Source organism: Panthera onca, chromosome D3 (assembly GCF_046562875.1).
Source record: "Panthera onca isolate mPanOnc1 chromosome D3, mPanOnc1 haplotype 2, whole genome shotgun sequence".
Classification (NCBI taxonomy): domain Eukaryota; kingdom Metazoa; phylum Chordata; class Mammalia; order Carnivora; family Felidae; genus Panthera; species Panthera onca.
Window position 1 is genome coordinate 89,506,560 of NC_138350.1, and position 15,107 is coordinate 89,521,666.

The 15,107-nt window shown below is 51.8% G+C and overlaps 1 protein-coding gene across 1 annotated transcript in view; it reads left to right on the plus strand.

The window, feature by feature from the left end:
* ZNF407 (zinc finger protein 407) overlaps window positions 1-13,846 on the plus strand; it is a 453,180-nt gene extending 439,334 nt beyond the window's left edge. Inside the window, exon 9 of the mRNA XM_060611858.3 lies at window positions 11,354-13,846. Coding sequence (XP_060467841.3) covers window positions 11,354-12,672 — 1,319 coding nt within the window. The 3' untranslated portion in view covers window positions 12,673-13,846. The remainder of the gene's footprint in view (window positions 1-11,353) is intronic.
* Window positions 13,847-15,107: the final 1,261 nt, after the last annotated feature.

Sequence of the window (15,107 nt, forward strand, 5' to 3'; positions counted from 1 at the left end):
TCCTCTAATAAACGTTAGCATAAAGGGAGGTTCTCACCCTCATTTTATTTTATTTTTAATTTTTTTTTTAACGTTTATTTATTTTTGAGACAGAGAGAGACAGAGCATGAACAGGGGAGGGGCAGAGAGAGAGGGAGACACAGAATCTGAAACAGGCTCCAGGCTCAGAGCTGTCAGCACAGAGCCCGACGCGGGGCTCGAACTCACGGACCGTGAGATCATGACCTGAGCCGAAGTCGGACGCTTAACTGACCAAGCCACCCAGGCGCCCCTCACCCTCATTTTAAAGCAGTACGTATGAAGGCCTGCTACAGGCCGTGCATTGGAGATGCCACACCAGGTCCTACACTCTAGGGAGCTCTCAGTCTAGTGGAAAGGGTGAGCATGTTTATGAATAATTATAATTCAGTGTGTCAGAGGTATATACAAAGGGCGGGTAGAGTATCCACTTGGTTACTCTGTAAGACCTGAAGGGGCTTTCAAATTAAAGAAACGTACCATTAAAAATACGTAAGTACCTAATTTCCTATGGGTGAGTGTTCATACGGTTGCCTTAGAGCCTACATATTTCTGTCACGTTTACTGAGAAACTACATTGTAGGTCATAAACGTGACAAACCACAGACGTGTTCAGGTGCCTCTTGCTGTGTCCACGTAGAGAACCTGCAGATTCTACGAGTGGTCATGCGACCGACCTTCACGGCGACCTTTATTCTTGAGTCCAGTGCAAAGCGAAATAGACCTTGCCTTGCTGTTCCACTTACTGGTGGGTCCTCAGGACCATCAGTGGTGTGATGTCATTTTCCGTCATGATCCCTCTTAATGAGGTTCAGGAATCACATCAGAGCCACGTGAATAGCAAAGGAGATCTTATTGTAGGTTCTAGGGAAAAGAAACGAACTGACGTGGAGCGTAAACTCTGAACCTTGGGGTCTTTAAAGCAGTTACAGTTTTCGAAATATCCTACCCCCTGAAGACTTTATTTAGTAGCCGTTAAAGAATTAACAAGTGTTGCTCTCAAGCACTGGGTCTCCAGACTTCTGTTCCAGCCAAATGGCACTAGTCTGGATCCACTAGCAGATAAGACCCCTGAAGAGCGGAGACCATCCTAACTTGATATCCGCACCGCCAGCCCTGTCTTTCATGGACTCTCGCACCAGACAGGCGCTTGGTAAAGACCTCTGCCAAGGAGCGTGCTGATGAGCAGAACGCAAACAGAAAAGCGAGCTGGCTAGAACAGTGTAGACTGTGCTTGTAAATGTGTATGTGTTCGTGCAAGTGTTTGTACACAAATGTGTGTGTGTGTGTGTGTGTGTGTGTGTGTGTGTACATGTAGGTTTCAAGAAAAGATGAAAATTTGACATTGACAGAGCATGTCAATTTTTTTTAATTGCAGAAAGTACTGAGCCTACTATGTGATGTAAGGTAGTTAACTTATCTGGTGCCATTAATGGTATAGGAGTTGTGCATTCGTTCTTTTTTTATTTTTGTTTTTTTTTTTTAAGTTTACTTATTTATTTTGGGAGAGAGACAGAGTGCACACAGGGAAGGGGCAGAGAGAGAGGGAGAGAGAATCCCAAGCAAGCTCCGTGCTTTCAGCGCTGAGCCCAGTGGGGCCGAAGGGAATCCTACAAACCTGAGATCATGACCTGAGCTGAGATCAAGAGTCGGACGCTTAACTGACTGAGCCACCCAGGCGCCCCTGTGTATTCTTTCTTGATCGGTTGCCTCCTCGAGTATCAAGATGGGGCATTTGTTGATCCACAGAAAAGCTACTGAAGGAAGCAAGGAAGACACTCCCCTCTTCCTACGCGGAGCTCAGAGAGCCTGCTTCTGCTCCTTCTGTGTCCCTTGAAGCCCCACCAGTGCCAGGCACGTAGCTCTGTTTTCTGTGATTGTGACCTTGGGCAATTCCAGGGCAAAAGGGAGCCCCCTAAAACACATTCTAAGTTCTTTCCCAAGCTTTGTTGAAGGTTATTTCAGGCAGGCAAATGGCCGTATGTCCATGTGAACACTGGGCATGACTTTAATGTCACCGTGTTTCTTGTGGGAATTCCTGAGTTTTTATTACATGTGGCATTAATGAATTTCTAGCATGTTGAAGTCACCATTCCCCACGCGAAGCCTTTTGGGGAGTTCCCACGCGGCGTGTGTCTGTTACTTAACACGGCAGTATGACTTTGTCCTGATTTTCTCATGTGTGCTTCGTGTTGTGTGATACCTGCATGTGGCTGTCGATGGCTCCTAGCAGGTGCTGGCTGTTCCATGAGCCCATCCATCCAAGAGCAACGTCATACTCTTTTTAAACAGTGTTTCAACAGAAAGGCAAAATAGTGCTGCCCAAGTAACAATAAACTCCTTCCGGAACTAATGATAATTTTAGAGCGATTGTTTTCAGGCTTCCACCCTGATGCAAACCATGTAGTCATGTGAGACACTGTGCGTAGCTTTGTACCCTGACTGCACCTGTCACCAGACATTGTGCCCATTTCTCAGCTCGCGCTGTGGACGTCTGTGCGAGGACGTTACCCACGGTGCGTGTCGCCGCTCAGACGTAACGGCACAGTGTTGCCTCTAGACACACACATACGCCAGCCACGTGTCCCACCCTTTCCGGTGACAGGAGCCACGCATCCCCTCACGTGTCATCAGGCCCTGAAAGGATGCCCTCCCAACTCTCCCTGCCCCTCGGAAAGCCGGCCCGGCGTGCGGAAGGAAGGGAAAGCCGCCGAGCCTCCCCGTCTCCATCTCATACACCTGAGGTGTCGGTCGCTGCATTTTACTCAACATTTTAATTTGCAAGTTTTTTATTCTGTCCATTTTAGAGCAAGGGTTCAAGCCTCATAATGTGTCTTTTGTTTGCTATCTTTTCAATCAGTCTGAAACTTTATTATGCAGGCATCAGGTACCGTGCAAGTTCAACATAGGAGTTTAACTTAGGGATTTAGGAAGGTGTTCAGAATGAAGGTTGTCATAGTCACTGGCTCAAAAGAAAGCATGTTTCTGTTTTCCACCGTGACCGTGGCAGTGTCCGCACCCCTCCCCCAGCCCTGCCGCCGCCACTGCTCTGTCCTCGTGTTCCGAGAGGGCAGGGTGCTGGGCCCGCCCCAGACCACGACCCGCTCCCACGTGCTGTCCCGGAGCCAGCGGTCATGACCGTTGCTCGCTCTGGCTTCCACAGAACGAATCCGGGCACTGCCTCCGCTTCCTCTGCTGGTCCTGGAAGTGGCTTGAGCACACCGGTCTGATCCTCTGTGCTGGAGCGGCCTCGGCATCTTGGGATGTCATCCTCGGGAAGAGTCGGGCCTCACTGCGTTGCCACCACGAAACATTCAGGGTCCCCTCACCCACACAAGCCGGCTTAACAGGAAGATAGCAGTGATGTGCCCAGAACAGATGATTCATTTTAATATGTGGAGAAGAAATCCGCGTTGTTTTAAGTGTATACCAGCAGCTGCTGTCATTCGGCTGTGAGCAGATGTTAGACCTCCAAAAGCTTTGCTGATAATTAAAATACTAACAGTGAGCGTTTTGCCCCAGCTGCAGGTTCTGTTTACTGTAAATTTGATTTTAATGGTGCCTCTGTGCTGTTACTGAGGAGCGGTTTGCTTTTTACCTCCATACAAAAGTGTCTGCAATGAAGACAGATGTCTGTTTCCTCTCATTTCCTCGGGAGAGAAACGAAGGTACTGTAACATACAGGGAATCTGAACATGCCTACAAAAATGAATGGGATCTTTCTATAGGATTTGCCCCAAAAACAAAACGGCGCAAGTTTATTTAATCTGCCTTGTTAGCCCTTTAAAGCCACCTTGTAAGAGAAACACCCACTACCAACACTGTCTGGCTTCCTATTTGCGCGAGTTTACCTTTTAAAATGTGCGTGGTGCATACACCTTTGAAAAACAGGCGTTGTCTCCTCACATTGTGTTCACCGCACTGGGAGTTTCATTATGCTGTCCAGGGACAGTAGGAAAAGGTCGTCGGGCTCCCTAATTTCCTGATGCCTGATGCAGGAAGGAATGTCAGCGCTAGAGTGAGTGGGACAGAGGAGGGGGCCTTACAGCAAGCAGGCGGACCGGCTGCCGCGCACGCGGGGTCTTTGAAGGTCAAGAACGCTGCGGGCCTGGCATCCCACCGCTCCGGTCACTCCTCGAATGCATCAGCCGGTGCCACCAATGCTGAGCAGACCCCGTGCAGAGAGCAGGATGAGGGCTGGGTCCCCCGGGGCCTCCCAGGGGAGCACACGCCCGGAGGACAGGAGAGAAGGCCTCCTAGACGGAGACCCCTCACGGTGGCCACGGACTGACCTCGATATCCCCAAATATGTGCAAAATGCCAAAGGCACTTTGTGCTGATCCCTACAGAGCTGCCCCTCCCCCTCGCCTTGCTCCACACAGGGCCGAAGACATTTGAGCACTCTCTGCTAGTAAATCACTGGCAGTTTTTAAGAAGCGCTCTTCATGGGTAAATGACAAGATCAGAGCACTTTACAGTTTAACTCTAAAATCCCATTTCATCACCCTCGTGAAGCATGATGACACCATTTCTGTCACATGAGTCAAATTTCCAAAGTTCTATGGCTGTCACGGGCCATCTATCAACACGGCCCTCAGGCCTCTGCCTTTGCAGCCGAGAACCAGTTAACCACACCCGCCCTTCACGTCCCTCCCCAAAACGCCTGTCAGGATAACCTTAAACCCCGGTCTTGTCTTCCCGCGTGAGATTTGTGTGCATGGCTCCCATTGGGTCTTCATGCACGGAAATGATGATAGATACCTAAGAGTCTGATATGATACAAAATTTCTTAGGGTTGGTGACTTTAGAGGTAAAATATTGTCTTTTATTCTTTGTCACTCTTCAGTGCCCATAGAAATGTCTAGGCCAGTGGAGACTGTTCACAGTAAAGTTAGAAACCTGGCCAGTCATGTATTTCTAACTTGAGATAAATTTATTCTTAGTTTTTTCTGAGTATCTTAGAATTTCTTTCAGGGGTCATATATGATTATCTCTGATCACTACCAATCACAGATGTAGTGCTAATGATAATCGAGAAAAAAGGACTACAACTTTTGTCACCTAAATCTGTCCTGGCTTGCCGGGAGTGTTCCCTCAGAAAAAATTGCACGGTGTATCTTGTAAAATTGTGTATTTGAACTTATGTCAGGCCAGTTCACGGAAGCTTAGGTTTCAGAATGACCAAAACAGGTGCGTGCTCTGAAATTCACCCCACCGTGTAGCGGTCATTTTTAACAAGCATGCCAGAGAGTGAAGATAGTTGTAATTTTGTGTCTCCGGTTACTTAAATATTTCTGATTTGTGTGCGAATTTGATTAACACTGACCAGAATGCCTTTCTAACCCTGGAAAATACTGGTCAGAAGGTGTTGACCGTCTTTTGTTCTCTCAAAAACAAGCAGACAAACAAACAAAATTGATGGTGACATTGTCATTCCGGTATGGGGTTGGTTGTCAGACTGAGCGGTTACCGTTTCCCCGTGAGGTTACAAACCAGGTCAGGAGTGTTTCCAAGACCCCTTGGTCGGAGTTTTCCTTCAGGGACGTGAAGCAGCACAAAACGTTCGGTGTGGGGAGCGCCCCCCTGATATGTGTGGTGTTCACGTTGAGAGTGAACTTCTTCACCCCCGGGCTTTGGTGGGAGCCCTCTTGTTGACATCCCGCAGCAGCCGGACCGGTAATTATTTGGCCAAAGCATGACTACGCCATAGAGCAATTATTGATATTGCTTTGACTGGCTGTGCTGTTGTAGGAATAATTTATCCCCCGCTTCAAAATTTCCACAAGGTTATATTGCGTTGAATTTTAATTTGTCATTTTTTCTGCTCTCACTTGAAAAACTTATAAGCTTTTGTGACATTAAAATATGGTTCTAATTTATTAGCATAATCTGTTAATATTGTTTCATTTTAATAGACATTAAGTATGATTTCTTAACGCTCTTGTTAAAATTACATCTTAAAATTGAAGTCAAGGAAAATTATATGTGGCTTAAGGATCCCAGTGTCACGTGTGCCCCCAATTTTTATACGAAAATATTCCCTCTTTAATCGCATCGTATCTGAGGTGCTTCAGTTATGACGAGGAGCCGCCCGAGCATTTTCGAGCCTAGCACCTTTCCAAAATACAAAATCTGCACCGCGCACAGTGGGAGAGCCTCTCCCTCCGCTAGGGTGCCCCCCTCCCCCAGTTCACGAATCACCTAACGAAGGCTGCGAGATCCTTAAGAAAATAATAGAAATCACACTGAGGGACACACGGCATCTGGCGTAACCGAGCACCATACAGACACAAGTGCTCCCAGTAGCACGCGGGGCTCCCACAGGATATTAGCACGAGCTTCCCCGGCACGCCGGGCGCCTCACCCCACACGAGTCCCTTTCCTGCCGTCTTTATCTGCTACGCGATGCATGAAATCTGCTTTCGGTTTTAGAACTGCTGGCCACCTTTGACCCCTTTCGTGGAGACACAATGTGACCTTTCTATTGTCATCGGCTTTCATTCTCCTGAAAATTCTATGAATTTTTATTACAAGTTTTTTTCCAACCACGCCGAGGCTTCTACAAATGACTTGCGGCAGAGGAGATGAAGTTGTTGGACTGGCGTTAGGCAAGTTTTACGGCCGGCGTGCGTGCCGCTGAGCGGCCCGGGCCTGTGTCCTGCAATGTCACACGCCAGTAACTGCTGAGCCTACTATTGGATAAATACATCATTTTATGGAACATTGATTGTTCTATAAACCCAATGGAGTATTATGCTCTATGATCAAACCATTTAGATTGTGTGTAGAGCACAGAAAATGCCATATTCAGGATGGTACTAAAAGTGCCATTTGTGTATTTTATGGATGTCATTACAGGGGGAACTTCTCTCTGTAGGCCCTGTTTACTGCAAAATTTTTTAGTCTGTAATGACATTTTTCATTCACAACGTATGCCTTCAAGAGAGGGGGCCCTTGTTTTATTTGTTTCATTCGAGTTTACTGCACAAATTCTGTACATTTTAATTAAATGTAAGCTTAACAAAAGCATAAGGTATTTATTCTGGGGGAAAGCGCGATGACAGTAACAAAAGAATAACACGCACACGAAAAGGACACAGTCAGGTGCTCAGCCCTATTTGCAGCTGCCCAGAAGCCCCCAGCCCGCAGAACAGAGCCATCAGCATGGTTTGGGGGGGCGGGGGGCTGGTGAGTGTCTACGACTTAACCCCTCCACGCCTGCACTCCAGGTCTGTGGCTTTCAACCCCGAAGATGTTCTCTTCAGGGAGGACAGGTAAGAAGGAACTGTCTCTCTCAACCATCTTCTGGAGAGAGTGAGCCTAATCCGGAATCACTTCCCTGGAAACGAATCCTCAGCTCTCGCCCCAAAAGAACCCTTCTCATTTCAGCCAAGTTGTAAACTTTCAATGCGTTTAACTATGAGAGGGGAGTATAATATCTCTGTAGTCACGAAAACAAATGAGCAGTGAGGTGAGATTGTTTTTTTTTTAACGTTTTATTTATTTTTGAGAGAGAGAGAGAGACACAGAGTGTGGGTGGGGGAGGGGCAGAAAGAGAGGGAGACACAGAATCTGAAACAGGATCCGGGCTCTGAGCTGTCCCCGATGCGGGGCTCGAACTCAGGAATGGCGAGATCGTGACCTAGGCCAAAGTCGGACGCTTAACCGACTGAGCCACACCCAAGGCGTATCCCGTAAGTTGAGATTTTTCATAAGCAGTCAGGAGGCTGCGTTTTAACTTCATTTGCCCCTTCTGCACAGAGCGATTTGTGGTCCTCTCACAGACAGGTCCAGAAAGGCTCCATCAGATGCATGGTCTGGTTAGCTACAGTTATCACACGGAAATCCAGCATTGTCTTTGAAAGACGTGAAGCGTAGCGCAAGTATGATGTTGGGCGTCCGTGCTCTGTTAATGATTTGTGCACTTCTGGACCTGTACCGGTGACTGAGCAGTTAAGGATAAGCCTGTACAGAGTTCCTGTTTTCCAAATACCATATCCACTGGGCCATTTGCATTGGTGAGCTTTACGGTTCGTATTTACTCGAAAGAGCTCAAAAATTGAAGTTGATGTGCCCAGTAAATTCTTGGTCATAGCCCAGTTAGAATTTAAAGTTACAGTAGAGATTCACATTAGTTTAAATGACACTTGAACTTCTACATAGCTCCACATTAATTCATTATGGGCGAAATGGAAGAATCTTCAGTGGGTGAATCTTTTTCAATCTGATTGAGGCTGTTACATTTTATAGGTGCTATTTTTCAAGGCAGTACTGACAGCACTCGAAGTTATTAAACTGCTGAATCAAAAGATGGGCCTGTACTCGCATTTATGAACTGATGGAGTGGCTGGGCTCGCGCCGAGCGGAGGTTAAGATGTCGGAGGTGTCAGGCTCCATCACATGCCGTCGTGACAGCAGTATTTACCCATGTAGTTTACTTTAATGGTCTGGAAGTGGCTTCACCCACCTCTGGATTCAAATAAATTCCGTAAGTAGTTCAGGATGGCGTCATTACCAGCGCTGCAAGGGATTCAGAGGGTAATGCTGCACCCAGGAGGGCTTCTGTCCGGCCGCTCACCGGAGGAGGCGGCCCGGGGCTCTTCCTTTCGCAGGCGCCGGGCCACCAGGCCACCGGAGCCTGCGTGTCTCCCACCTGCCAGGGTCTCTCCTGCTCTCGACGCCGAGGCAGTATGCCCTCTTCTGCAGTGGCGTGGGGTTGGTTTGAAGGCTGCCTCCTTTATTTTTGTGTCCATATTTCTTCATGTCTTTTTGTTTTAATTTAGTTTCCCAAACTCTAAGTTAAACTGGAAAGGACCTTGAAGTTAGGGAGTGGACAGAAACCAGCACATCAGGTTCAGGGTGTAATGATGGCAGAATGGACAGAAACAAACGGGATCAAGTTCAGGGTGTCATGAGGGCAAGCAAGCCCCAGGTGGAGGGGTGGAGGGAGGGAGAAATTGGGAGCACGTGCACCGGAGACCAGGGGTCCCAGAGGAAGGCGCCCCCAGCAGGCTGGTGGTATCCCCGGTGTAGACTCCTGCAGGCATGTGAGTGCGAGCAGGGGGCCCTGTGGGGTGCCCTGTCCTTGCCTTCTGCCGCAGACCAAGCCTCCCGACGTCTTTGGAGAGACATTCTAGGGAGATTCGAAGTTCGGAAGATAAACCGAGATGAGGTCAAGTACACACCAGGGCTCAGCGCCCTCCTTCTAGGACCCGTGCGGTTTCACCTGCTCTCATGCCTGCCCCCAGACTGCAGCCTTCCCAGGGTTGTGCTTTCCTTGTGTAAAGCAGAGGTGCAGTGGTGGGTGGGGGGGGGGGGGGGGGGGTGTGCAGGATGGAGGGACATCGCAGCAGGCACGTCCCTGGGCGGGGCAGCTGGGTTGATTCCCTTGAGCCCTGCAGAGGCTCACATGACCTCTGCAAAGTCTTCAGAGCCCTGAGGGCTGGGAGTCCCCAGTGTGGAGACCACCACTACCCCAGGGCACCTGCCCCTGAGCACCAGGCAGTTGGCACTTGGGAGGTGCTTGCTCACGGAGGCGGGGTAAGGAGCAAGCTCCCTGCTCTGGGTTCTCCCCTTTCCTCGGAGGGTAAACGGGACAGCTGATACACTTTGGTTAGGGCATTTAGCTAGAACCATCAGTGTTTTGGACCCTCCCCGGGAAGGTTCAGTTGACCTTTAGGATGCGATGGCGTGGCTTTCGCCTGGCTGGTGACAGCTTGGCCAGGCCTGGTCCGCCCATGGCTGCACGGCCAGCCCGGGCCGCACCCCCTGGTCAGGGTGTAACATAACCCGAGAGAGTGAGAGGGAGGTTCTGCTCCTGGAGATCGTCCCGCTTGACGCCACGAGGCTTTCCCTGACCCAAGAGTCTGTGATTCCATAATCGCTCTAAGATTCACGCTATAGAGCGCATCCTCAGAGGCAGAAAACACAAGGTGACAGAAAACCGACCCCACGAACTCACGGTACGGTGAGCTTCGTTCCAGTTGGTTCCCTGCCCACACCATCAAGTGCCACCAGGAGACCCTTGCCCTCCCTCCGGCCTGTCAGGTGACAGGGGTTGCAGTGGTATGAATTGCCCTGACCTCTGACTGTCGAACAGGGGGCATAGACCACCCAGACGTCACGGCACCGTGTATGGAATGGGCCAGGAGTTTGCACTCGGAGCTTAGCATGGGGTTCCAAATCCAGGACTGTCGCCTGCAGTCTGCATGTGAGCTCAGTGTGTCCTCGCAGTAAATGTGACTGAAGGGCTTCTGTGGATCGTGCCTGAGATACTGTGCCTCCCGGAGACGGGCCTTGTCTGGGGTCTGTGCTCAGAGTGGACTCTGTGTTGAAAGAAATGCTTTCTTACGGAAGTGCACCAACATGTTAAACAAAACTCTTATTTTTGAGGGGATGCTAGCAACACATAATCGTAACAGTTTGTAATCATTTTCTTTCCTTTGGTGAGGATAAAGCGTTCTTTTTAAAAATGACCTACAGGGGCGTCTGGGTGGCTCAGTCGGTTGACGGTCCGACTTGGGCTCAGGTCATGATCTCATGATTCATGAGTTCAAGCCCCACATCGGGGCTCTGTGCTGACAGCTCAGAGCCTGGAGCCTGCTTCCGATTCTGTGTCTCCCTCTCTCTCTGTCCCTCTCCTCGCACGCTCTCTCTCTCTCTCTCTCTCAAAATAAAACATCAAAAACAATTTTTTAATTACCTACAATAAAGACAGTAAGATGAAATCCTTTAAAACTGTGGTGGCCATTGGAAATCCTCATTGATTGGTTATCACCTAGGGGGGAAGGAGGCAATAATAAGAACACGGATCTTTTCCCTGTTTCGGCGGAAAGAGATCAGTTTTCAGTGGTGTTTCATCATGTCCAGCGTCAGCCTGCGTCGGAGCTGACGCTGGGGGGATGGGTGTCCATGCCTGCGTCCCGGGCCCTCCTCACGTCTGTTCGTAAACTTACAAAAAGACTTGCCTTTGGGTCAGAGTACACTGCCACTCCTTACTGTCCTTCACTGCCCACCAGTGACTGAATGTCTCGTTCCAAGTGACAGTAATCGAGGGGGGTGGTTGTAGCCACACTCCTGCCCTGGGAACAGGAAAAGCAAACGCTGGCTGATGAGAGTTGTATTCGGACAGTCGAACCAGGAGGACAGAAAAATGCCTGTTCCCGTCGCACACCCGTGGCCGAGCCGTCAGAGTCCGTGCACACGGCCGGCCCCGGAGGCCCCTGGCTCACTGTGGTGTTTCTGCCGAGGGGTTAAAGCTTCCGCACAACCGTTGTCTTACTTGTAAGCCTGACAGTCGTGTTTCGAGGCTCTAACTGGTCCCTGTCTCCCATAGGCATTGTTTCCAAGTCCTACGAATGCCGTCTGAAGGGCCAAGGAGCCACGTTCGTGGAGACAGACAGCCCGTTCACCGCGGCCGCGCTGGCGGCCGCGTCCCCCGTCAAGGAGCGGCCCCGTAGGGACAGCACGAGGCGGGCGGCGGCCGAGCAGGTGATCGTCATCCAGGGCTACGGCGGGGAGTTCGCGCTCGACGCCTCCGTGGAGGAGACCGCCGCGGCCACGCTGCAGACGCTGGCGCTGGCCGGCCAGGTGGCCCGGGTGGTGCACATCACCGAAGACGGGCAGGTGATCGCGGCCGGTCAGAGTGGTGCCCACGGGGGCGCTGTGGCCCCCGGGCCGGTCCTGCCCGAGCAGTTGGCGGATGGGGCCACCCAGGTGGTGGTCGTGGGGGGCTCGCTGGACGGCCACGGCGCGGACGGGCCCCTCAGCCCGGAAGGCGCTGTGATACAGCAGGTGACCAAGCAGGAGATCTTAGACCTCGCCGAGGCCGGAGTCCCCCCGCCCGACGCGGCCTCGGCCTTGGACGCCCTGCTGTGTGCGGTCACCGAGCTGGGAGGGGCGGAAGGCCGGGTCGGGCCCGACGAGAAAGGCAGGTCGGGCCACAAGGACGTGCTGGTCCAGCTGCCCGGTCAGGAGGCGCCCCCCGCCACCGCCCAGCCCGAGGCCCCCGAGATCCACATGTTCCAGGACGTGCGGGAGGGCGCGGCCCCCGGGGAGCCTGTGGAGGTGCTGACCCAGGTCGTGCGGCCCCCGGCCCTCACCGCCTCGCAGGAGCGCGCGCAGGTGGCCTTCAAGAAGGTGGTGCAGGGCGTGCTCCAGTTCGCCGTGTGCGACCCGGCCACGGCCGGCCAGCTCATGAAGGAGGGCGTCACCCAGCTCATCGTGAACGAGGAGGGCACCGTGCACATGCTGGCCCGGGAGGGCTCCCAGATCATCATGCAGGAGGCCGAGGCGCACGGCCCGCGCGTGGACCTGGCCGAGCCCGACGGCGAGATCTCGCAGATCATCGTGACGGAAGAGCTGGTCCAGGCCATGGTCCAGGAGTCGGGCGGCTTTCCCGAGGGCGCCACTCACTACATCGTGACGGAGCTGCCCCCCGGGGTGCCGGAGGAGGCGGGCGTGTACTCACACACCCTGATCGAGGCGGCCGACTCACAGGGGATCCTGCAGGCCGGCGCCGCGCTCAGCGCCGAGGCCTTGGGCCCAAATGGAACCCAGCAGCTGACGAGTATGGTCATTTACACCCAAGATGGGTCCCCGGCAGCGACTGTCATTCAGGGCCAAAGAGAGAGTAACGAACTCCAAGAAGCGTGAGGCGCGCACGGCCCGGGGCAGGTTGGGGAGGTCCGGGTGCAGACGTCCGCTCCCGGCCCGGGGCAGACGAGGGCGGTCCGGGACCCGGGGCACGGTGTCCCCTGGACTTCATTCACAGGGCCTCCGGGACGGTGACGCGGTGCTCCCGGGGCCGCCCGCCCGCTGTCCGGGCGGCTTGGCACCGGCTGCGGGCAGCGTGCACGGGGTGCGGGGGCCGCCACCGCTGGGAAGGCCCCGGGTGGGACGGGGTGCCGCGGGGCAGACCCCCGGGCCGGCCAGCCTGTCTCCTGCTGGCTCCTTTGTGACTGGTCGCTTCCCTCCGTTCTGTGCTCCGTGCTGAGGAGAAGCCACGTGTTTTAATGTTTCCACCCCCACCAAGTGTGTTCCCGTTTCAGTTATCAAAAGACTGTGGCTCGCGGTGGAAAAGTCCGAGCAGCGTCTCCTGCGGCCTGAGACATGCCTGTTGTTCCGGTCCAGCATGTCGCCGTTTTAACGTTTCAGTATATATTTGCTTCAAAATTGCAGCTACAGGTATTACCGTCTTGCAGCAGGCCACCCCTGTTCCTTTCCCTGAAATCTTAGGATCGCGGGGTCCCCAGACCAAAGGAAGACCTGTTCGTCTCATGCGTCCTCTCCCCAGACATCGTGGGGCTGTCCCTCGCTCTGGTTGCACTCTGCTTGAAAGAAGCCTTCTTAAGCCGGTGGTGAAGAACAGCCCTGACGTTTCTATTTGACGAAAATCTACCTTGGTTTAGACAACCCCGCGCTTCTAACTTTGACTTCGTTTCTTTCATACAATAAAGTCTACATATGAAATGCGTACTCTGGAAAATATTGTTCATACCAATATTTTGCTTTTATAACAAATGTCTGTTCATACTGATCCCACTTTTGCAGGATTCATTTGTGACTTCTGTCCGTGTGAAGGAGCTGACGTTAAACATTAGGACTAGAAAGCCGTGCTCCCGCAGCCCCGGGCCTGACCGGCGTCGTCCGTGTTTAGTCGTGGGCTCCCTGCCGCTGTCGGAATGCAGCTTTATGTTCTAGTAACTCACTTCTTGATCCAGTTCTCTTCTTCCTTTTCCAAAAGTGTAAAAACAGTTCCCCTCCCCCGAACGCAAAGGTTGTTTTTGTTCTATTTTTTTTTCCTTTGAAATAAAATTACAGCATTAAAAGATAACGACAGTCTCTTATTTCCAGCAGCCGGCCTGTGGGCAGCTGTACAAGCAGACGAGGGCCTCTTCTTCTGTCCCACACCAGGGTTTGTCCCCCCGCTCTGCCCACGACGAGGGAACTGCTTTCTGTCGGGGACCTCCTACGGCCCGGTGCCAGTTCTGACTGTTGGGCACGTGGGCCAAGCACCTTCTAGTGACAGTGGCATATTCTATCACGGTTGGTATCTAAAAATGGTGAGGAACAGACACGAGAGAAAAGGAAGAGAGGATAGTACCTTTTTAGTTGGAGTGGACATACCGTTCAGAATTGCTTCCTGAGGGCACAGGGCGGGCACACGCCCCGCTGAGCCTCTCCGGGCCTCGTCCACATTGCTTTGCGGCCCCGCGGGGCCACCTCCCTTGACACAGTCACCCCCTCCCCACCAAAACTAAAAGGTGCGGTTTCAGGTTTGACACTGAGATTCGTAATTGGCTGAGTACGACTTGCTCGTGTTTCCTAAAAGTGGCAATTCACGTCTCCAACACTTGTCTTCAGCCAACGGTGACAGGATCAACTCCCGTTTGTTATCAGGATGAAGGTGACCTTTATAAAGTGATGCCGCTCTCCAAGCTTCTCCTACATGTTAAAAAAAAAAAAAAAAAAAAAAAAAAGGAGGAGGAGGGGGGATGTTTTCCGGCGGAAATATTTCTTCCCGATCATGCCCCCCGTTAGCTACAGCCCGCGGTCCTCGGCTCAGATGCTAATTCCTGAGTGTGCTCCGTCCTGTATGGCTAACCTTTCTGCCACAGTCCGGGGTGTTGACACGGACATGCTGCAGTTTACCGTCGGTGATTTATTTAGGATAAATATGTCTCAGGTGGCATTTAATCCTTCAGAAAACCGGTGTAGGCTGCAGCGTGAAACCAGCAATCACGTTGTACGCACAATGAAAAGAGCAGGCCTTTGCATAAAGAAATTGTACAGAAGGTGTTTCGAGGCTCAGAAGGATTGCCAAGGACCCACTAAGCTATGGTCTCCTGTACTTACCTATAGGGCTGTGTTAGCGTTACCTCTCTTCCCTCTCTCGTTACACAACTATTGGAATGTAAGGGAGTTGAAGAAATACACACACACACACACATGTGTGTGTGGGCCTCAGAATAATGAGGTGCGGTCGATACTGTGACCGGGACGCGTTTACTGCAACGGGGATTGTCTGTAAAGAAGGTACAGGCAAGTGTGTAGCCTTACTGGGATTTTTTCACTAGAGAAAACGGTAA